We start from the raw sequence: 24,004 nt of genomic DNA on the forward strand, positions 1-24,004 counted from the left end.
ATCTCAAAAAAAAGAGTTAGAAAGTGTAAAGAGAGGTGGTGCCTAATTTTATGGGATATGGAGAAATGAGATGAAAAAAAAAAAACTGTTTTTTTTTCTTTTTTATAATTTTTCCTAAACTTTACTACTTTAGAATTTTTATTTATAGTCCAAGGCTTAGATGGCTTGGAAGCTTTTTAAATATTACTATAGATATAGATGACAACCTTTTGAAACTTTCAAGATAAAATTATAATCTACAAATATTCAAAATAAAATTATAAGGACAAAGTTTGGATACAAACTTGTTTGTCGTCTAAGGGTATAATTCTATTTAATATCTTTTTATTGGATGTGAATTTTGACAAATTGTGTCATCAATGCTTGTAAAATTTCCAAAAAATAAAAAATCAATAGTTATGTCATCAATTAAATATTTAAATTTTAAACATAAAAAATAAGTCCACGGATCGAATAGTTAATAACATTTAATTCACATGAAGTTTAATAAATGTGTTAAGAATATTAAAAAAAAAATGCAATCTAATTGTTAGATTTTCAAAATATGTGTTATGTTAAATTTTTTTTTTTAATGAAAGTTATAGCCTTAACAACCAAGTTTATAGCCAAATTTTGCCCAAATTATAGTTGTAGGTTAGAATTAAATCAACTAATTAAATTTTTTACTGTCCAATAATAGACAAACAATAATTATAGAATAAACCTTCAAATTCTATCATATCTATATCTTTTTATAAACTACTAGCCTCATTGCACTCGCAACACGTGTGATGAGGCTTTTTTTTTTTTTTTGGTTTAGTAAAAACATTGAGCTTAGTGGTCTTATTTTATGGCAAAAAAATGTCTTTATTTTTATATATAATTTTTATTTTGAGAATTTAATTTACCTATACTACTATTTAAGGGGATTCCTCTGTTTGGACTGAAGTTTTTTTTGTTCCAAAATATCCCTACACCTCTAGATTTAAGTAAAGACAGGATAGTGTGGTAAAAATATATGTCTAACTTACACTAAAACATTACTTACAAAATAAGAACACTCTTCCATTATTTCACTTCTTCAAAACAACTATACGTTTACTTTAAAAAAAAAAATTAAACAACTCCAAGTTACTGTTTTTTTTTTTTTTTTTTTTTTTTTTTTTTTTTTTTTATCATTTAAAAAAAAAAATCATCCCCATGTTTATCTTCCTATCAAAAATTAAAAAAAAAAAATTCCTCAAGTTTATCAAAAAAAAAATCTAAGTAGATACACGTTTGGTTACATTGTATTTAACAAAAAAAAATCTACTCTCACGTACAAACCCACCCAGGTACAAATTTAAAGTTTAAACTCCACATTATCACGAACCAGTTAGCACTTAGCAATCTTGGAGTTATTACAATTTTATCTTATGTCTGACCATCCTTATCCTCACGTCTCATCTTTAATGCTAATTCAAAAAAAAAAAAAAGTTTTTGAGTACATGTAATGAGAGGTGTGATGAAAAAATTATTTCATCCCTACAAATCTATAATACTCATCATACTTCTAGGTATTTTGTGATTGAAACACGTAGTAATTTCAAATTATAATTTATGCAAATTATTAACTTAAAAAAAAAAAAAACCTCTAAGCACGTGCATCAGGGACAGAGTCAGGACTTTGAGTTAAGGAGGTCAATTCTGATCTCTTTTAGAGGTTTTTTTTTTAAAAAAAATTTTTTATGAGTTTTTGATGTGTGCACCTGCTGGGTAAATGCAAAATTATTTTATTTAAAACTTTTTAAAGGGCCAGTTGTTTGTTTGAGTAAACTTGGTTAATTGGACTTAATTTTTTTTTTTTGTTGTTGCATAAATGTTTTTGGGCTAGTATATGTTGTTTTAAATTTTAGATCTATAAATTTTTTAATGGCCTTTAAAATGAGGAAAGTGCTAGAGGTATGTTGTTGATATAGTAAGTGATTATTGGTAAGTAAAAAAGTGATGTAAGTGATAAGCTCATATGCGAACCAATAAGAATTTGTACTTCAACAATATATAAAAATGTTGTAGATAAATTTGTAACGGTAACATTACTTTAAAAAGAATCAAAGATATTGTTAAAGGAGCAATTAATGCCTCCATCCCTAACGTGCATGCTCAGAGGCTAGTATTATTTAAGGAGCTTCTCCTGTTTGGATTTTTTTTTTTTTTTGGTTCAAAAATGTCTGTACATCCCTATGTTTAATTAGAGACAAAATTAAAAGACAATTCAGTAAAAATACAATTCTAACTCCTACTAAAATATTGCCTAAAAAATAGGGTCATTCTCCTATAGTTTTTCAAATTTTTTTATCTACTTATACATTAGATTATCAAAATAAAAATTATATATATAAAATAAAAACACAGATTTTTTTGGCTACAAAATAGGACTACTAAAAAAAAAGTCTCATTGCACGCGCAAAGCACGTGAAATGAGACTAGTAAGTGAATAAAGTAATTTGAAAATAAACAAAGAGTGACCCTATTTTTTAAGCAATACTTGTAAATAAAAAATAGTAATGATAGAAATGGAACTGTGCTAGAATAAAAAAAAAAAGAAAAAAAGAAATGACACTGTACTAATGTCACGTAAAATGGCACAATTTGTACCAGAATTTACCAAATATAACAAATTGTGAATAGTAAAAAAATGACCTCACATGTCCTTATCACCACTTCTTTACCGCTCACAACTTGGCGAGAGGTGAGGTGGTATAAGTTGTGCCAGTTTTTACATGCCGCAAGCATTGTTCATGGATACGTATTATGTATACTCTGAGGTTGTTTGTCTATTTCGTTCCCTCTCTCTCTCTGTACACAAAATCCAACGCACATTGAGTTTCTACTTCTAGGCCGTCTCTCTCTCTCTCTCATACACACACATACATAAAAAACTGTGGTCTGTGGACCTTCTTATCTGTGAGTATGGCAGGAAAGCTTATGCACGCGGTTCAGTACTTTGGCTATGGTGGAGGAGCATCTGGTTTGAAGGTTATTTTCATATTCGTTGTTCATTTTTGCAATCACCATTGAATTTTGTCATCTGGGTTTATCCATATTTGTAAGAAGTTTCATGATTGCTGATTACTTGTGTTTAAATTTGAACTTTTAGATTTGAAAAAAGATTGCAATTTACAAATTAAGATTATAGTCTGAGGGTTAAATTCAAGACCCATTTCACCACTCTATGTAATTCTGTGTCTTTGTTTTCAAATCATTTTGGCTCATCATGTGCTATAGTACAAGGTTAAGATAAAAAAATATGAAGAATTAGGATGTGTATAGGTGACCTTTTTTTGTTTGGCTTGTTTATCAAGAGGCTTAACTTTGTGGGTTTTTTTTTTTTTTTTTTTCTCCTTATATGTGAAAATTAATTGAAGCACTTATATATATATATATATATATATTTTTTTTTTTTTGTAACGAAAATTTTTTATTGGAGACTTATTATGAAATTGGGTTATCAGGGGTTAAAATGATTTCATTTGTATAAAATATTTTGTAGTTTGGTGTTAGGTGATGACAATGATGGGCAATATTATATAGACTTGTCAATTGTCATCATTGCTTACCAAGAAAAAGAAGAAAAAAGATGAGCACTATTCTATCTTTTGTGTAAAAGATAAGGAAATTGTCACTTGTGATGGAAATCCAAAGTCCACCTGTCCAATTCACAAATTTTGGAATTTCAATAAAATAAGAATTTTAAGAAGGGATGAGTATTGTCTCTGTATGTGACAAGTTGGTTTTTTTTTTTTTTTTTTTTTTTGGGGGGGGGGGGGGGGGGGGGGTGGAATTATGTGGTTTAATCAATAGTGTTCTCACTTCTCATATAATAATGTAGTCATTAATAAAATTATGAAAAGTTACCACTGAAAGTTTTCGGAGGTTTGCTTTATAAATTTTATCCATTGGAGATATGACAGAAACTCATAGTTTCTGAACTCCCATGTTTGACCTCTAGAGATCTCCTTCATATACGAGCTTTTGGGAAATGCTAAATGTAATCTAAACTTCAAATCCAAGAATAGTTGAAGGGCTTTTTAGATGACCGAGCCAGGAAGATTAATCCCTTAATGAAGGGAAAGAAATCTTCTTTTAAACAGGAACACAAAGAAAACCGAGTCCTCATAATATGGAGTAGAATTTTTAAGAGGATTCCTTTGTATTTGTTTGAGTGTACCACTTGTATAAACCTAATCTAGGGTAAATATTTTGTTCAATGTACAGTAAGTCCAGAATGTAGAATTAGTGAAGGCGCCTACATTTTTTTAGGCTGCAAGGTTCATGTGATTGTAATTTCTTTAGCAGTTGAACATGGCTATTTTGGAATCTGAATAGTGGATACTTGGCTCCTGTCAAATTCATTAAACTTGAGTTATTCAAAATTTTGGAATAATTGGGTTTAAATGTCTGGCAAAAAAAGTTGTAGGAGATTAATATATTAATTGGGTGCATTTTTTTTTGATAAGTAATAAATTTCATTGATAGAAAAAACAATACAAAAGACCAAAGCATACATGACATGTATTAAGGTAAGTAAGAGAACAGACAGAACTCAGAGGCATAAAAACTACATCTATCAAGCAAATCGGACAAAGAAGTAAAAAAAGAAGACAACTGATGCATTTGTCCACCCAAACAAAGTCTGGAAGGACATGTTCCAAATCCTATTTCTATGTTTACTAAACTTGCCTTGCTAGTTAGCTAGAAGCTCCACTACATCCTTGGGCATAACCCAAGATAATCCAAAAAGTGTAAACACCATGGACCATACTCGGCAACTCTCTGACTATCAGGCAGTGCAAGAGTAAATGATTAATAGTCTCCCCTACCCTCTTACACATACAACACCAATCAATAACAGCAAGCTGATGCTTCCTAAAATTCTCATTAGTCAAAATTCTACCCAATGCCACCATCCATACAAAGAAATTGATCTTTGAAGGCACTTTGGAACTTGACACGGTCTTCTAAGGAAAAGATAATTGGGAAGGGGATTGTAAAACTTTATCGTAGGATCTAACATAAAAAATTCCTCAAGAAGCAGGTTTCCATAGAGCTCATCCATCCCTTCCCCTTTCTACACTCCAGATTACAATAAGTCCATAAAGGAGGAAGCAAACTCTTAGCTCCCAATCTTAAACCGATGGAATGGAGTTAATATTCCAGTGGTAACTATCCCTAAGAAAGAAACTAGCTCTGCCACTGATGCATCTTTGTATCGAGCAATTCCATAGAGCTCTTGGAACATCTCCTTTAGAGGAGGTCCTACACACCAAGGATCATGTCAGCATTTTATAGAAGAACTGTTCCCCACCTTAAAACTAACACAATGGCGAAAAGTATCCCACCCCTTACTTATTGTCTTCCAGAGGCAAACCCCATATGGCCCTTGTTCGCTATTGGAACACCAGCAGACCCCTGCCCCCCCCCCCCCCCCCCCTCCGGGCCCCACCACATACTTCCATAATTTGTGTCAATAACCCTTCTCCACAGCGCTTCCCTCTCTAGAGAGTACAGGCATAACCATTTCCCCAACAACGCTGATTAAAGAGAACCAGATTTTGAATGCCTAGCCCCACATTTTGGAGTGGCTCACATACATCCATCCAACTCACCAAGTGGTACTTGAATTCATTTCCCAATCTTCCCCATAGAAAATCTCTTTGTAGCTTCTCTATGCATCTAGCCACACTCAAAGGGATAGGAAACAAGGATAAATTGTAGGTGGGTTACGTGGGTAGACAAATGCATCCTTTCCAACCAGCCAACTGCCTCTCATTGTCTCAACCCTTGAGAACTATGAAAAAATCCTCTAGGGGTACCATGCACAAGCACAAAAGGTCAAACCATGGAAATACATGAATGAATCCAATGTCTCCATTTAGACAAAAACCAACATATAGTCTTGAAACCTCTAAAATGACCAAAAATATCTTGAAACCTAAAAAATGACAAAAAATACCCTGAAATCTCGACGAAGCATGTGCACCAAGAAATTCTATTTTACGTGGTCATGTGCTTTCTCCAAGTCTAGATTGCACAAAACCCTTGGTATTCCTGACTTAAGACGGCTATCTAAGCATTCATGGGCAATTAAAGCTGAATCCAGAATGTGCCTATTGCTAACATAGGCGTTTTGAGGAACCTCCACCACCTTATAAAGCACCAACTATAACTTGTTTGCCAAAACTTTGGCCAAGATCTTGTAAATCCTTGTAATCAAACTAATAGGATGAAAGTCCTTAATCTTGATCACCCCAAGTGTTTTTGGAATAAGAGAGATAAACGTGGCATTAATGCCTTTCTTAAAGGTGCCATGCCCATGGAAATGATGGAAAACCCTCATAATATCTTCCTTCACGACACCCCCAACAACTTTGCAAACAGCCATTGTGAAACCATCCGGATTTGGTGCTCTATCCCCATTCATGTTCGACACCGCCTTATAAACCTCATTCTCCATGAAATTCCTCTCTAGGCCTTTAGAATCCTCCAACTTAATGGCTGGAAAATTTAGGCCATCCAATAAAGGACGTCAAATGCCTGGTTCGGAGTATAAAGCTTTATAGAAATCCACAATCTTCTCATTATTAGTCTTTTATTTTTGAGCTCCTCTCCATCTACCAGTAATCACTCAATAAAATTATGTTGATGATGTGAATTCGAAAGACTGTGTAAAAAACTTCGTATTTCTATCCTCTTCCTTCAAGAGCATTCTTGATTTTTGCGTCCAATTAATCTCTCTCATCAACAGGATCCGTTCAAACTCTTCTTTGGCCTGCTCCCTTTACACTTTTTCGTCATCCAGGAACACTCTAGTCTCCTCAATCTCATCCATTGAGTTAATACTATACAACAAGCAATCTTTTTGTCGAGTAATATTACCAAACTCTCAGATGTTCCACTTTTTCAAATCAAGCTTCAAGGCCTTGAGTTTATTTGCAAGAACAAAGTTAGGGGAAATATTAAACTGATAGGAATCTGACCAACCTTTCACCTTATCTACAAAAACGTCCACCTTAGGCCACATATTTTCAAATCAAAACTGACTCAGCCCCCATTGTACAACAGTGCATACCAGTAAAATAGGTTGATGATCAGACAATAGCCGTGGTAGACGCCTTTGGGTAACCAAAGAAAAAAACTCCTCTAAGACAGAGTGAGCAAAAATCTATTTATACTAAAATGAGAAAGACTATTGGACCAAATAAAATTTCCACCCTCCATAGGAAGATGAGCCACCAGACCGTGAGAGAAAATGAAATCAGAGAACCATTGCATGGTACTTCCTGCCATCTAAACAACCCAGCTAACTCTTCCCAAAGTAATCTCATATCAGAGGCAAGATTAGGTCCATAAACCCCAGAAAATGCCCCTTCAAAACCAGAAGACGCCAATTTGAAACAACATGGCTAAGAGTAATCTCCCACCACTTCATCTACTTTCTCCATAGTCCTCTTGTCCCACATTAACAATATACCACCTGAGGCCCCTACAGAATCCACATACAGCCAATCTACATGATGACTGCCCTACAAGCTTCTCAACAAATTACTGACTCTCAATCTCTCCAAAGGATCATTCAGCCCACATATTCAAGGTTTGATGCTTCAAATACATAGCTCTGTACTTGCCCACCTGCTATTAGATGTTTTTCTTCTGGAGCCGCCTGCCTCATAATTTACATTGGTTATTAAATTCTTCAATTCTCTGGAACCCTTTGTCTCTGCATTACCTTTTAAGACTTTCTTAGGCTATGATCAAGACTCTCATCCTCCAGATTTGCTTTAACTGCACTAAACAACTCCAAGAAGTCCTCCTCAAAACCATTATATTTAACATCCAGAAACTAACTGAAACCCTTGAATTTCTTCATCACCCCACTGGGGTGAGATTGTTTGGGTCTGTAGTCACTGCTAATATGCTGCCCTCATCTGCGGCCAGAATTGTCATCCTCGGAGGCTCAACCTAACCCATGTGAAGCCAAATCGGCATTTGGGATTGAATTGGGTGTATATTAGAAAAACCATATGAAAAAAGCAGCATATGTGGTCATCTTGAATTTTTTTTTTTTTTTTTGAATAACTATAGTTTTTTTAACAAAGCTGAAATTTTATGTTAGGAAAAAGATTGGGGATATGCATGTAATTGGGGGGGGGGGTGTTACACAGATCACTTCACGGTCCAAAGAGTAAGTTATTGGTGCTTTGCTTGTTGCAGAAAGCTCTTTCTGTATGTGGGGAGCCTTGAGGAATAATACTAGAATGCTGGATATGACGCTGCGAACTTTTTCACCCCTTCCAATTCTTTTTTCTTGTTTCTTCATCTCTCTTTCCTACCCTTATCATTTGGAAGCATTTGTTTTTACATTATACATTGCTGTTTGTGAGTATGAGTACAACCTTTACAAACTTTAGAATGCAAGGAAATTAGATTCCTGTGTGTGGTAACAAATATATCACACATTTGATGATGCATCATCAAGAAATAACTGTTCTATTAATACTATTAATGTGCATAGTCCTATATGGGCAGTGCCGTATTTTGTCATCAAACTTGCTATTTGAAGGATTTATTGACTGATATGACATTTTCTTAGGAACATTATATCCAAATATTGTCTAGATATTTGTTTGCTTATTTTATCTTCTTTTTATTTATTTATTTTTATTTATATATTTTATAATTATGAAACTCATATATGTGTTGAAATTCATGTTTCTGTGAGTTAATTTCATCCCTGCAGCTATTGAACGGAGTAAGCAGATTTCAGGTACATACCATAAAATAAATAATAGAATCATTCTTTAGCCTGGCCTGTGTTAGTGATGACAAGTTGAAGATTATGTCAAAGTTCTGTTTTTTCTCCCTCCAAACCTCAAGAGAGAAGTACTAAGGGCTCTGATGTGGTTTTGTTTGACAAAAAATGAAGAACCAGGGACTTCAGGTTGAGAAAAAAATTGAATTTGCTTTGATGTAGTTTTGGAATAGCATGGATCCTCATACCTTAATGAATTGGATTTGTGGTTACTGAAAATAGAGTTAGGGTTATGGTACTTAGGTGAAGTATATGATTTGACAATAATGCAGGTATCTCACCTCTACGATATTGTTCCTCATGATGATGAAGCTTAAGTGGCTGAAATCAGGCTCGCATTGGAATGCATAAAGGGTTAATTTAATGAATGATCCGTGATGTTTATATAAATTTCCTTCCTTTATTTGGTCTCAGTTCTGATTGTAATTTTGGGTAGGGAAGCTTTTGCTAGTGAAAGTCCCATCTTGTGATTATGATATTTGTTAACAACTTTATTGTGTGGCTGCACCTTGTTGGTACTTCATTCTTCTTTGACTTCCTTAGAAGCCCTGGTCTCAGAATGGTTAATCATAGCCTTTGTGGAAACTTAGTGACAGCTTGTGGTCCCAAAATCTTTCTAGTTGGAAACTTAAAGTTGTGATTGTAGTTTTGTGGTTTGATTTTCTGTAAATATTTTCCTTGCATTTGCTGCTTGCTTTACAGAGCTATAGTGTTAGAATTCTTTGAAATTATGTTTAGTGTACCTGTAGGTGCTTTTAAAGATAAATATATTTCACATTTATTGCAGCATGTTGAAGTTCCAGTTCCCATTCCAAAGAAGGACGAGCTCTTGCTAAAACTGGAAGCAACTAGTCTAAATCCAGTTGATTGGAAAATTCAGAAAGGTTTGCTGCGGCCTTTTATGCCTCGCAAGTTCCCTCACATACCTGGTAATTCTTTGTTGTGTGTGGTTCCGTTAACAGAACTCTTTTGCGAAGCCCTTTTTACCTAGGGAAGTCGTTTAATACATACATTTTGTTGACATTTGTGAAGCTGAGTTAAGCCATAAGTTGACTTTTGATTTCCTGTTACTATATTGAAGTCTCAAACAGTTAATTTTTGACAAACTGACAAATAGTAAGTGCTAAGCATGACTGAACACATAATAAAATTTGTAGATACCCTGTTCAAGTTAAATTATAAAGAAAAAAATTATGACAGTATTTTATGGATGCTCCTTTAGTGGCAATTTGTGTATTAATCACAAGGATGCATATATATGTTTCTTCAATACCCGCATATGCAAGCAGATACCAATAGGGAATTTTCTTCTTTTTTCTGTCTTTGTCCTGGGCACAAGGATTGAATGTTGTGCTCTTACCCTCCTTTTCAAATCCCATGCTTGCAGCACCATGCTATCATGTGTTTCTCATTACATCTAAAAAATGTTTTCTTAATGTGCTCAACTCAAATGACTTCATGGAGGACAAGGTTTCAGTTTTAAATGGTGTAACTTACCAATAATTATAAAATAATTAGAATAAAAGTGCTTCCTTACACTATTTCTCCAAGTTAGTTTGAATTGGGTGACTGATGCAGGGAGCAATAAAATCATCTAAGATTTTATTTTTAAATGTATTTTCCTATTTGTGTTCTGCATCAGCAACTTGGCTGGTTCAGGCTACTCAATTTGGCATGAAGAAGAACACCTTATTATTATTGTATGGGTTTTATAGTTCAACTACTTATGTCGATTTAAAAGGGTAGGAGCATGTGACATCTCCTTCAATAAAAGCATGAAAATAGCCTTAAGATTATGAACTTTGAAAGCCAAAACATACATTTATGTCATTCATGTGGTGCTGACGATTCTATAACCATACAGACATCATATATAAATGGTATTAATTTTTTAACCAATGAGTAGTTTAGTGATATATCTATTGAACTGAACTTCTTGCTGATGGTTGATTGTTGCAAATTTTTGGGAAGTCATCCATCTCTTCCTTTTGCTGAACATGTTTTCTGTTGGAAAAGGTACTGATGTGGCAGGAGAGGTCGTAGAGGTTGGACCAGGAGTCAAAAGTTTCAAAGCTGGTGACAAAGTTGTAGCTGTGATTAGCCATTCCGTGAGAACTCATTCTTATTCCTTTGGTTATATATTTCCTTCTATTAATAACTTATATGCTATCCTGTTATCATTCTTTTCTTAATAATTTAAATTAGAGCCTTGTCCTGAGTTTTGAGTTTCACTGAAGTTGAACCCACTTTTATTCTTTATATTTTCAAAGTAATTCTAATTTTAAAAAGTCAAATTAAAAGAAGGGAAGATGTGGGATTTGTCACAGTGATTATATTAAATCTCTAATTTTCTTCACCCCTTCCCATGTCATTAACTAGAATGAAATAAAAAAGGGGGAATATTAGCACATCTGGGAAAAAATAAGTAATTTCTATCAATGCACATACTAAAACCTGAACCATATAGTACTTACTCCTCTTCTCTATGTGGTAGGACCTTGGGCCAAAACCAACTAATCCTTTAAAAAAGAGGGAATATTAGCACATTTGGGAAAAATAAGTTTTCTATCAATGCACATCCTAAAACCTGAACCATATAGTACTTACTCCTTTGCGCTATGTGGTACGACCTTGGGCCAAAACCAACTAATCCTTTTCTTGTACTGTTGATATGTAAGGTTTTAAATTCCATTCCTTGGTAGACAACAAATGCCAATTTTTTTCTTTGACAAGAAATAGACTTCTTCCCCAATCAAAGAAAACTCCGAAAAGTAACCAAAAAATAGAAAATATTTATTTTGCTCATGAAATTACTAGATTTATTAATGATTTTCTATGCAAGCCACGGTGGCGCCGATGGAGGGATTGGAAGCTCCGTTGAGGGCGAAACCTTCGTCGAGCCCAGCTCCGGTGGTTAGCGCCTCTATCTCGGCAGCTCCCCAGTCAGATCGGGAGCCAGGGACTACGGCGGAGGCGCCGGCGGCGGGTTCTGAGGCTCCGATAAGGACGAGTTTCCCCTCTAGCTCAGTTCTGGAGGTTCGCGCCCCTATCTCGGTGGTTCCCTTGTCAGTTCGAGAGGGTGAGAGGCAGATTGGGGTTGATCCGATGCTTATGGTGGACTCCAATAGTTTTGGGCAGTTTTCTCCTTTGAACTTTGTTGGTAGGGAGGGAGTTCCTTGGTCGGAGGAGGTGGAGGACGTTTTCACAGAGTTATTAAGCATAAGTGATAAAGAGAAGTGTGATTCCCAAACGGGTATGACAGAGTCGGTAGCTGTGTATGCCGACGGTATTGGGGAGCACAACTGCAGTCCACTAGAGTGTGCGCCGTTGTCTTGTTGGGTCCCTAGGGTAGCTGAAGATTTGGTGTTGAGCACGGTGGATGAGGTAAGTGAGTTTGATGCATCTAAGGTGGAACACTCGAAGTGGGTGTCTACAATGTTGAAGAGCTTCTGCAAGTTGGTGGGTTTTCCTATTGTTAAACATGAAGCTCATTGTGTGGCTTTATTTCGTTTATTAGAACAGGAGTGTATTGAGGTTGCCAATGGTGGCTGTATTAGGCCACCTGTTAAAGCTGGTCAGAGAGGTTTAAGGGAATTGAGGGGTCTGTTTTCTTCAGTGAATTATGATGGGACTGTCTCTCGGAATAGAGGTTCGTCGTCAGGACCAGGGGCTATTGGTAGTTATTAATGTCTTTATGACTTCTTTCTTGGAATGTTAGGGGGTTGAATAACCCTCAAAAGAGAGAGGTTTGTAAGAATCTTTTGAAGGATTGGAGATGTGATGTTGTATGTTTGCAGGAAACTAAGCTTGCTTCTTCAAATTCTGCTCTTGTGCGAAGCTTGTGGGGTAGTCCCTTTGTTGATTGGGCGGTATTGGATGCGGTTCAAACATCTGGGGGGGTTTTGTTGATTTGGGATAAACGGGTGGTTGAGAAAATTGATGTATCTGTTGGTCAGTTCTCTGTTAGTGTTCTTTTTAGGGGAGTGTTGGACGGTTTTGAATGGGTCTGCACTGGTCTTTATGGTCCTAATGCTGATCATCATAGGGCTGCTTTGTGGGAGGAGCTGTCCAGGGTTCGGACCAGGTGGAACACAGCTTGGTTTTTATTCGGTGATTTTAATATTATTAGATACCCCTGCGAGAGGCTTGGTTGTGATTCTTTTAATCCAGCCATGTTTGCATTCTCGAACTTTATTGAGAATAATTATTTAGTGGATCTTCCATTGGATGGGGCATCTTTCACCTGGTTTAGAGATGCTGAGCCGCAGGCTATGTCCCGTATTGACAAGACTCTTGCTTGTGTGGATTGGGTGGATCATTTTGGGAATGTGTCTCAAAGGGTGCTCCCTCGTGTTATTTCCGATCATTGTCCGCTCTTGGTGGAAGCTGGTGGAGTGGATAGGGGTCGCTGTGCTTTTAAGTTTGAGAATATGTGGCTTAGATCTGAGGGTTTTCTCGAGAGAGTTAAACTTTGGTGGGAGGGGTATAGCTTTTTGGGCTCCCCTAGTTTTGTTCTAGCTCAGAAATTAAAGGCTTTGAAAGAAGACCTTAAGAAGTGGAATAAGGAGGAATTTGGAGATTTGGCTTTTAGGAAGAAGTGTTTGTTGGCTGAATTATTGGGTCTAGATTCTAAGGAAGAAATGCGGGGCCTCTCTAATGAGGAAGAGTCCCGTCGAACTCAGGTTAAAGGTGATATTGCAGCTTTAGCTGCTTTAGAAGAGACTTTTTGGAGACAAAAGTCTCGTGCTTTGTATGTGAAGGAGGGAGATAACAACACTCGATTTTTTCATAGACTAGCGAACTCTCATAGAAGAACAAATCACATTAGAAGCATTGTGGTTGATGGGGTCTTATATGAGGACGGTTCTACTGTAAAAGCTCAGGTGGCTCAGTTCTATCAAAATCTCTACAAAGAGCCAGATATATGGCGTCCAACAATGGATGGATTGGATTTTGATTGCATTGGAGAGAATGAAAGGTTGGCCTTGGAGAGGGAGTTCTCTAAAGAAGAGGTGATCCAGGTTTTGATGGAGATGGAGGGGGATAAAGCTCCTGGACCAGATGGTTTCACCATGGCTTTTTTTCAAAAATGCTGGAGGGTGGTGGAGGAGGATGTTATGGCTGTTTTTGAGCACTTTCATAGGTATTCAGTGTTTGAAAGGTCTTTAAATGCCTCGTTTCTCACTCTAATTCCCAAGAAAAATAATGCTATTGATGTTAAGGACTTTCGGCCTATTAGTTTGGTAGGGAGTGTGTACAAGCTGCTGTCTAAGGTGTTGGCAAATAGATTGAGGGTTGTGCTAGATAGTCTCATCTCTGAGTCCCAAAATGCTTTTGTTGGTGGGAGACAAATTTTGGATTCAGTGCTTATTGCTAATGAGTGCCTAGACAGTAGATTGAAGAGCCATGTGCCCGGGGTGGTTTGCAAATTGGACATTGAGAAAGCCTATGACCATGTGAATTGGGACGCATTGTTTTACTTATTGGCTAGGATGGGTTTTGGGGTGAGATGGAGGGGGTGGATTAAGGCTTGCATAACTACTGTTCGTTTCTCTATTATTGTGAATGGATCCCCGGCAGGCTTTTTTGGAAGCTCTCGTGGGTTGAGACAAGGTGATCCGTTGTCCCCTCTTCTTTTCCTCTTTATTATGGAAGTTCTAAGTAGGCTGCTGAAGAAAACTGAAGATTGTGGTCTACTTCGTGGCTTTCGTGTGGGGCCTACTAACACTATAGGGGTACGCATTTCACACTTGCTGTTTGCAGATGATACCATTTTGTTTTGTGATGCGTCTAGAGATCAGTTGTTGTCCATTAGGCTGGCATTGACTAGCTTCCAAGCTTTTACTGGTCTGAAAGTTAATGCGGGGAAGAGTGAGATTGTTCCTGTTGGGGAGGTTGAAAATATAGATGTGTTGGCTACCATTCTTCGTTGTAGGGTGGGTAGTCTGCCTTTGAAGTACTTGGGTATGCCGTTGGGCACCCCTTACAAAACAGCATCTATGTGGAATCCTATTTTGGTGAGGATGGAGAAGAAACTCTCGGGTTGGAAGCATCTTTATTTATCTAAGGGGGGTAGACTTACCCTGGTGAAGAGTACTCCTTCTAGCCTTCCTACATACTATCTATCCTTATTTGTCATTCCTGTAGCTGTGGCTGATAGATTGGAGCGTATTCAGAGGAAGTTTTTATGGGGATCTTCAGAGGAGTGTTTCAAATATCCTTTGGTGGCTTGGGAGAAGGTGTGTTTACCGATAGCTTTGGGTGGTTTGGGGATCAGGAAGTTAGTGCACTTTAATAAAGCATTGTTAGGGAAATGGTTATGGAGGTTTGGGCGAGAAGGCACTCATCTTTGGAGGAGGGTTATTGCTTCTAAATACGGTGAGGGTCAAGGGGGGTGGAGTTCTAAAAGTTGTAGAAGGGCTCACGGTTGTGGTCCTTGGCGTGGTATTCATGATGGTTGGGAGAGCTTCTCCAACCATGTGTCCTTAGTGGTGGGGGATGGCTCTCGTATTCTTTTTTGGCATGATAAGTGGGTTGGAGATAACACGCTTAATAGGCTTTATCCTCAGTTGTATGTGTGTTCTAACGACAAGGAAGCTTACATTTCTGATGTTCTATGCTACCAAGAGGGTGGTAACGATAGAATCTGGAATTTGAGATTTCATAGGAACTTTCATGAAAGGGAATTAGGGGCTGCCTTATCTTTCCTTGAGTTCATTCAATCTCGGATCCCTAGAGGTGGTGGGAATGACACCTCTCATTGGTGTCTCAAAGGGAATGGCATGTTTGATACCCGGTCCTATTACAATATCATTAGGGGTGCAGCTGATTCCAATTTCCCGTGGAAGGGTGTTTGGAAAGCTAAGATCCCTAGGAGGGTGGCTTTCTTTGTGTGGACAGCGGTTTATGGGCAGATCCTTACTTTGGATAATCTTAAGCTTAAGGGGCGCATTTTGGTGAATAGGTGTTGTATGTGTCATCGGAATGAGGAAACCGTGAATCATCTTCTCCTCCATTGTCCGGTAGCTCACTCTTTGTGGGTTTACTTGCTTCAGATCTTTGGGATACATTGGGTCATGCCAGGCTCTGTGGAAAGCTTGGTGTATTGTTGGAGTTTTTGGCTTGGAAAATTTAATTCAGACATATGGAATATGATTCCCAGTTGTTTGGTGTGGATTGTTTGGACGGAAAGAAATCGGCGCTCTTTTGAGGACACTGAGAAATCCTTGGTTCAATTACAAGCTCTATGCCAGAAGACTTTATTTGATTGGTCTAGGTGTTGGGGCTTCTCGGAATGCTCCACTATCTTAGAGTTTATTTCTTCCCTTAGTATTGCGTTTTAAGTTTTTCCTCTTAGTTGTTTGCTGATTATTTTGTTTATTGCTTTTCCTTGTGTTCACCATCATGAACACCTTGTATTGGCTTTTTTCTATTTTTTAGTTTGTTTTAATAATATTATTATTACCTATCAAAAAAAAAAATAATAATAATAATAAAAAAATTCTGGGTCATTTTCAAGGTTTCAATCAAACACAAGAAAATTGGTTAGTTTTTTTAAAAAGGGAAAAAAAGAAGTTCCTCCTTTATGTTGGGGTAGTTCACAATTTCCCCCTCAATCTTTGGAATAGAGCAATGTCCCCCTCTATATTTTGGAAATGAGCAAATTCACTGATTCCTGTATCATTTCAGTTAAATTTGACAGAATCTTTTGATTTCTAGCATATTTTATTGTGCAAATTCTAAAATAACCCCAACTAAATATGAAAACACTCAAAATACTCCCAGTGTCAAACCTGGGTAAACACAACCCGAATAAATCTCTCGAAGTCTCTTGAAACCCCATATGGTCAATCTCTTGAAGTCAACAGCAACAATTCACCTGGTACGGTAATGCTGTTCTTTTCGGGTTTCTTGCTGAGATGAAGCCAAAGTTGTTGGTTTTCTGACTATTCTCTATTGATTTTCTCTGTCATTGGCTTACAGTGATGAGGGTGTAATTTCATTCAATTTGATGGAGGGAGAGGGTGTGAGATTTGAAATTTGAGAACATTGGGAAATATAATATGGAGTTCGCATGTACCTTTGTGCTTCTGCCGTGTAACAAGGTTTTGGCAGGGATAAATATCTTATTGGTTGAGGGGAATGGCTGGCAGCCACTCTTATTTACTTCTTTATATATAAATATATGTGTGTGTGTGTGTATATATATATATTCCGTATTTATTTTATTTGGAGAATGATTCATGTGTGAAATATAAATTGTGGATTTAAGTTTGAAATGGGCATGGATTACTGGAGGCGAAATGAGAATGTTCGTACCGAATCTGGGATTTTCAAGTCCTTGACTTTTGTTGTAATTTTTGGTCTGGGTGTTTTTATAATTTTTGTTCTATAATCTAGGTTTTGGTTTACCCGGTTTTTTATTTCAAGAGATTTACCTGAGTTTTGTTTACCTGTTTTGACACTGGAAAATTTTCAGGTATTTTCATATTTTCTTGACAGTAATTTAGACTTTGCACAATGGAATGGTTCAGGAATTAAATATTCTATTAGGTTTAATTGAGAGAGTAACGGAATGGGGGGTATTTTCTCATTTCTGAAATATAGAAGGGGACATCGCTTTGTTCCAAAAATGTTTTCTGTTGAAACAAACTATGAATATACTATACTATAGTGTCCTCTCTATTCACTGAAAAGGAAAACAATTCAAGGATGAAAACTTAGAACGCACATCTGCACAACATAAATCATGTAAAAAACAATGGTGGCTCCTATCCCGCACAACATATGTCTCCCACAACTAATGTGCTTCCCCAGACTCACCCTATGAGCACCCCTAACCCGAGCAAAATACTAATGGCAGTAAATCTCCTAATATTTTTGCCCCAATTACCCTCCAAAGAAGATGCCTTTCTGTAGCATAATGCCAAAGCCATTTTCTGGAAGACCTTGGTTAAAAATGCCAAGCTTCTTACTACCTAAACCTCCATATTGAATTGGGGAACAAATTGCCCAACCAAAGTGATACTGCACCTCCTCCGCTATACTACCTCACAGAAAATCCTTTTGCCACATCTCTAACCACTTAACAACACAAACTAGTTTGGGAACGAAAAAAACTATAAGTATGTAGGTAACCCTAAATGTGCTTTTAACCAATGTGACCCTTCATTTGGACAAATAAATTTTCTTAAATCATGCTAATCTCCTTCAGGTCCACCCATCAAAGAATTAGTGTACCATCCTTCAACAGAAGATAAGAATTTAGTAACCCTCCCTTACTCTCATTCCCAACTTGAAAATCTGACACTATACCTTCCTTGATTGCTTATTAGTCATACAACTAAAAACCTCCATCACCATAACAAGCAAAGGAAGCTATCAAGTATCCCCCTGACATAACCTACAAGTACTACTGAAAAAGAAAACCAGTCTGGTGCCCCATCTACCAGAATAGAGAATCTAACCGTGGAAATGCAGCAACCCGTGTCCTCCATTTAACCTCCAAAATCCATCTGCTCCCTCAAGTATAACATGAAATTTCAATCTAAGTCATTCAACATTTCTGAATGTGTCATTTCAACCTGCTATCAAAATATTCATTTGAGATGAGAATCGAATCCAAGACATGGTGCTACCTGACATAGACACAGTGCATGAAGAAGTAAATGGGGAGTCTTAGTCTCTTTTGATAGGTAAAAGAGTAATATTATTATATATAAAATAAATAAAAAAAGAAAGAGGATAAAGAATACAGGTTGTTCACAATAATGAACAAAGAACAACCAAAAAAAAGAAAAGAAAAAAAAAACAAAGAAATATAGGAATCAAGAAGCTATGTTAGGAGATGAGAAATTCAGTAAGAGAAGAACAATCCAAGAAATCCTAACACCGAGACTAATCTAAGAGAGTCCACTAACACAAATCTATCACTGAGACAACTATTTCTCAGTATCCTCGAAAGAATGCCAATTACATTCTGTCTAAATAATCCACATAAAAAAGCTTGAAACCAAATTCCAAACATTGGAATTATGTTTTCCAAGCCATTGCTGCCAACAAAACAATAAGCCAGCAACAAAACCTGGCATGACTCAATGAATCCCAAACAACGGTAACATATGCACCCACAAAGAATGTGCTAATGGACAAAAAATAAGAAAGTGATCCACAGATTCCTCATTACAACAACACATACAACACCGATATGCCAAAGGGCAACCTTAAAGCATAAGATTATTTAATGTAAGAATCTGGCTATGAGTTGCTGGCCACATTTAAAAAGCCACCATTTTAGGAACTTTTGCTTTCCAAATGCCCTTCCAAGGGAAAATAGAAGTAGGAACATCCAAATCTTATGGTAGAAAGGCCGAGTATCAAACCTGCTTCCATTAAGGCCCTAACATACACTGTCAATTCCAAAACCCTAAGGAATCCGAGATTGAATAAATTGAAGATAAGAGAATGATGCCCCTAACTCCCAGTCATTGAAATCCCTATAAAATCTTAAGCTTCACACTTTGTCATTTCTACCCATTGGAAGACACAAAACATTAGAAATACAAGCTTCCTCGTTGACTGAACACTCAAATAACCCAGATTAAAGAGTTTTGAGAGGATTCTACCCAAGCCACTTATCATGCCAAAAAAGAATATGAGAACCATTACCCACCACAAAAGACAAGTGCTTAGAAAAGCCCTTCCACCTTTCACTAATGCTTCTCTGCCATAAACCACACCCATGGGCCCTTCTACAAACTTTAGTACTCCACCCCCCTTTCCCCTCTCCATATTTCATGGCAATAACCCTACGCCAAAAATGAGTAACTTCATGGCCATATCTCCGTAACCATTTCCCTAATAAGGCCCGATTAAAATGATCCACCCAACTCAAGAGGTAAGCACCTTTTCCCAAGCCACCAATGGGTGTTTGAAACACTCCTTTGAGGAACCCCACAAAAAATTTCTCTAAATTCTTTCTAATTTAGCAGCCATAGCTTTAGGATAGTAAATAGCAAAAGAAAATATGTCAGAAGATTTGAAAGGGTACTTTTCAACAAAGTGAGTTTACCACTTTTTTATAATTATAGTCACTTCCAACCCAAAAGCTTCTTCTCCATCCTCTCCAAAATAGGATTCCAAATAGAGGCTGTCTTATACGGAGTACCCAAGTGCATACCCAAAAATTTCATAGGCAAACTACCCATCTTGCATTGAAGAATATTAGCCAAAGTGTGAAGGTTACTCACCTTCCCAATAGGGACAATCTTGCTTTTTCCCATATTCACCTTCAAACTGGTAAAAGCTTAAAAACAATACAAAGCCAACCCAATCAAAAGCAACTACTCCCTAGAAGCATCACAGAAAAGAATGGTATCATCAGCAAACATAAGGTAGAAAATAAGATCACTATCCTCGGATTTCTTTAGAATCCTACTTAAAACATCCATAATCAAAAGGAAGAGGAGGAGACAACGGATCACCTTGACTTATACCTCGTTAGCTTCCAAAGAAACCAGCAGGAGATCCATTAACTAAAACTGAGAAAATGAACAATAGTGACACATGTTACATGATGATTGTAGCTTCCAGAAATTGTAATTGATTATTTAATAGAAGCAGGCATTTATCATGTGCAAAATTGAAAGGCAGGTATTTGCAAACTCAGCTCACATGTTACATGATGATTGGTTGTATTTGTTAGAGAGCTGTTATTCTGTTTTCCCTAATGGCTAATTAGTTCAGGCTGTATAAATACAGAGCATCAGTTGTAATCTGTAATTTAGATTAAGAGCAATAATAATCTCTTCCATTTTTACTTTACATCTTGCATTTACGTTTCCTTAACTTTGCTTAATTGAACAGTGCAAGGGAACATTACAATAATAAAATGGTGGCATGGCTAATTTTTAAAACAGTTGGAAATGTCTACTGCTGGTCAACAGAGATTTATTTTGAAATATAATTGCTTCATACAGTAAAATTATTAATGGTAATCATGTGGAATATCAAATACTCCAGAGGAAACTTATTGTAATTAGTAAGTCATGGATGCAAATCATCACTTTCTTCTTCCATGAAGCTTGACCATACAAGAAGCCCTTGTTTTCCATCACTTTTCTACTTCAACTGATCAACTAAATTAATTTTTTGTTATAGTTAAACTAGCCTGTGTTGCTTTTCGTTTGATATCAGCAATAAATGTTTGGGAGTAACCTTACAAATGCATTTTCTGGAACCTATCCTAGAAATATGAGCCTGTAAAACTGAAATATCTAGATTGTGGATTGTTGTGGCCCATGGAATGGGAATAGGAAGTGTATGCCACTTATCTGGGCGTATGGAATGCTGGACTTATATGTAAAAATATAGATAGTTTCACTAGAAGTTAGAATTTAATAAGGTAGTTGGCTAATACTCCTTATTTAGCCCAGTATTAGTCAAGAATATAAATATATATAAGATTTTGATTTTATTTTCTATATTGCTTTTCAGAAAGATTATAAAAGAGAAGAAAAGGTTGAAAATTTTGTGATTTCCAGAACTAGTGTACTGGAATTTTTAATTCACCAGGGTAGTAGGCTGTAACATACATTGGCCTAGGCTTCCTTGAATTTGTTCTTTTTACATACAGTGGTTATCTATATAGCACATTCCATTCCCGATTCATCAGTCATCCATGCTTTACATTTTGAGGGTATGACCATCCTCGCTTTAGATAGTATGTGCATGGTTTCTTGCATGATGTTGGAAAATTCCTTGTAGCAAATTGTGCGGAATTTCTGGTCAGTGGATATTTCAACTGTGATAATATAAGTTGCTGGTATTAGCCATACTTATTTTTGTCTGTTGTCATGTTATATATTGACAGGATGGTGGTGGATTAGCTGAGTTCGCTGTGACCAAGGAGAGGCTGACGGTCTCTAGGCCAGCTGAAGTTTCAGCAGCTGAAGCTGCAGGCTTACCGATCGCTGGTCTTACAGCTCACCAGGCCCTCACCCAACAGGCTGGGATCAAGCTTGATGGAACTGGCCAGCAGAGGAACATTCTGATTACTGCCGCCTCAGGTGGTGTGGGTCACTATGCAGTTCAACTGGCAAAGCTTGGAAACACTCATGTGACTGCTACTTGCGGGGCCCGCAACATTGACTTTGTCAAGAGCTTGGGGGCTGATGAGGTTCTCGACTACAAGACTCCAGAAGGGGCAGCTCTGAAGAGCCCATCTGGTAAGAAGTATGATGCCGTGATCCACTGTGCAAGAGACATTCCTTGGTCAACCTTTGAGCCTAATTTGAGTGCAGATGGGAAGGTCTTAGATTTAACTCCTGGACCTGGTGCCATTATGACGTTTGCTGTAAAGAAACTTACCTTCTCAAAGAAGCAGCTATTGCCTGTATTGTTAAGTGCCAAGGGTGAGAACCTGGATTATCTTGTTAAGTTGGTGAAGGAAGGTAAACTTAAGACTGTGATTGACTCGAAGCATTCCTTGAGCAAGGCTGAAGATGCTTGGGCTAAGAGTATTGATGGCCACGCTACTGGGAAGATCATCGTGGAACCATGAGCCCATATGTAAGAATAATATGCTTGGAATTGTTGAGTTTGTATGTACTTAAATAGTGGTTTTTATAGGTCATGTACATAAAGAAAACATGATATCTGCAGTTGAAAGGGGCATTTGACCTGAATCGATATTGTGAAATCATTAGTGTTAGGTGGTGTTTATTTGTAGATATTCTGTCCACAACTTTGCGTCACAGAAGCAAGTATGTTTGAACATTGAAGTACAAGGGAATATTTCATGTTTTCCCTAGTGTATGTGTTTCTTGTTTTCTTGCCTTGGATTTTTTTTTTCTCGCCATATACTTAGTCATTTACAATCGGAATGAACCTTTGATCTGCATAGGTTTTTTAATCCGAAGAGTCTGATATTCTATGTTAGCGGAGTACAATGAAATGCCCCATACATTTGAAGGCATTAGAAGTTGGCTTTTGCTGTAATAAGATTGCCAATTAATGTGCAAGATCCTAAATGAGAGAGAGAGAGAGAGAGAGAGTCTTTAAACCGTATATTTCACTTTTAACAACTTTTAATGCTTGTAAGCATGGTTTTGAGAATTGAGACTCGCTTAATAAATTCCATGTTAAGACATCAATTAATGGTGATTCCATGCTAAAGAGCGACAAATTTCAATTGAATTTCATCCAAAAAGAAGTTTCAAATGAAAGCAATGTACCAGAGTAGATAGTAATGCAATGATTACATCTCTAATTACGGTGCTAGTGCTACTGGTTTCATTTTGCTACAAAAAGGAGCTTTATGCACTAAGCCGGATCTTTTTGCTCAAAAGTGATTTTAATCTCAAGTTTGAGTGACGTTTTTAGTCCTCAACAAATTTTATAGTGACCGCTTTTGATCCTTAAAAACATATAATTAAATAAAACTTAAAACGATTGATTTTAGTCTTTAACAAATTTAAAGTGATTGATTTTAGTCCTTATATAGTGATGACATATTAATTTTTAGTTTGACCAAGTGTTAAACTTTATTTTTTATTTTTGATAAGTAAACCAGGTGTTAGACTTTTGAGATCAACAATGTATTTAAATGTTTTCTTCCCTTTGCCAAAAATATGTGACAAGAGAAGTGGTGCAAAATTCCTTAATGCTTTTCTTCTATAAAATGATAGGAAAGCGACAAGAAACAATGTCTCTCTTTTTGCAATTTTGTGTCCTAACTCCAAGACTTGATCAAGTTTTGCATTTGTTTTCGCTAGAACCCTGACAAATCTTTGCTTTCAAATGGATCATAGAAACTTGTAGTCACCCCAACAGGTAGAAGATAATGTAATTTATTTTTATGGAAACTTATTAACTGTTGCAAGAAGTGACATCGAAGAAGGACCAAGAGCAGAGTACTGGTCTGTTCTGGACAGCCCTTACCGGTACATACCTCCTGGAAAGTTTGCTGAAGCTTTTCGTTCATATCCTGCCGGGAAGAATTTGTCTGAGGAACTGGCTGTTCCTTTTGATAAACGCTATAATCATCCAGCAGCCTTGGCAACATATCGCTATGGAGTGAAAAGGCGTGAACTTCTCAGGACCAGCTTTCACTGGCAGAGGCTACTCATGAAACGAAATTCATTTATTTATGTCTTCAAGTTCATTCAGGTGGTA

At 36.8% G+C, this 24,004-nt stretch overlaps 1 protein-coding gene across 1 annotated transcript; it reads left to right on the plus strand.

Annotated features, from left to right (window-relative positions):
* Nucleotides 1–2,745: 2,745 nt before the first annotated feature.
* On the plus strand, nucleotides 2,746–22,640 carry LOC115959027 (chloroplast envelope quinone oxidoreductase homolog). Its single transcript, XM_031077319.1, has 4 exons — nucleotides 2,746–2,997; nucleotides 9,618–9,759; nucleotides 10,847–10,938; nucleotides 21,702–22,640. The coding sequence occupies exons 1-4, from the start codon at nucleotides 2,932–2,934 to the stop codon at nucleotides 22,389–22,391; spliced, it is 990 nt and encodes a 329-aa protein (XP_030933179.1). The 5' UTR covers nucleotides 2,746–2,931; the 3' UTR covers nucleotides 22,392–22,640.
* Nucleotides 22,641–24,004: the final 1,364 nt, after the last annotated feature.

Source organism: Quercus lobata, chromosome 9 (genome assembly GCF_001633185.2).
Source record: "Quercus lobata isolate SW786 chromosome 9, ValleyOak3.0 Primary Assembly, whole genome shotgun sequence".
NCBI lineage: Eukaryota > Viridiplantae > Streptophyta > Magnoliopsida > Fagales > Fagaceae > Quercus > Quercus lobata.

Coding starts and splice junctions, on each gene's coding strand:
- LOC115959027 (XM_031077319.1), top strand. CDS start 2,932: ATGGCAGGAAAGCTTATGCACGCGGTTCAGTACTTTGGCTATGGTGGA. Junction 9,760..10,846: donor CAAGTTCCCTCACATACCTG/GTAATTCTTTGT, acceptor CTGTTGGAAAAG/GTACTGATGTGGCAGGAGAG. Junction 10,939..21,701: donor TAGCTGTGATTAGCCATTCC/GTGAGAACTCAT, acceptor ATATATTGACAG/GATGGTGGTGGATTAGCTGA.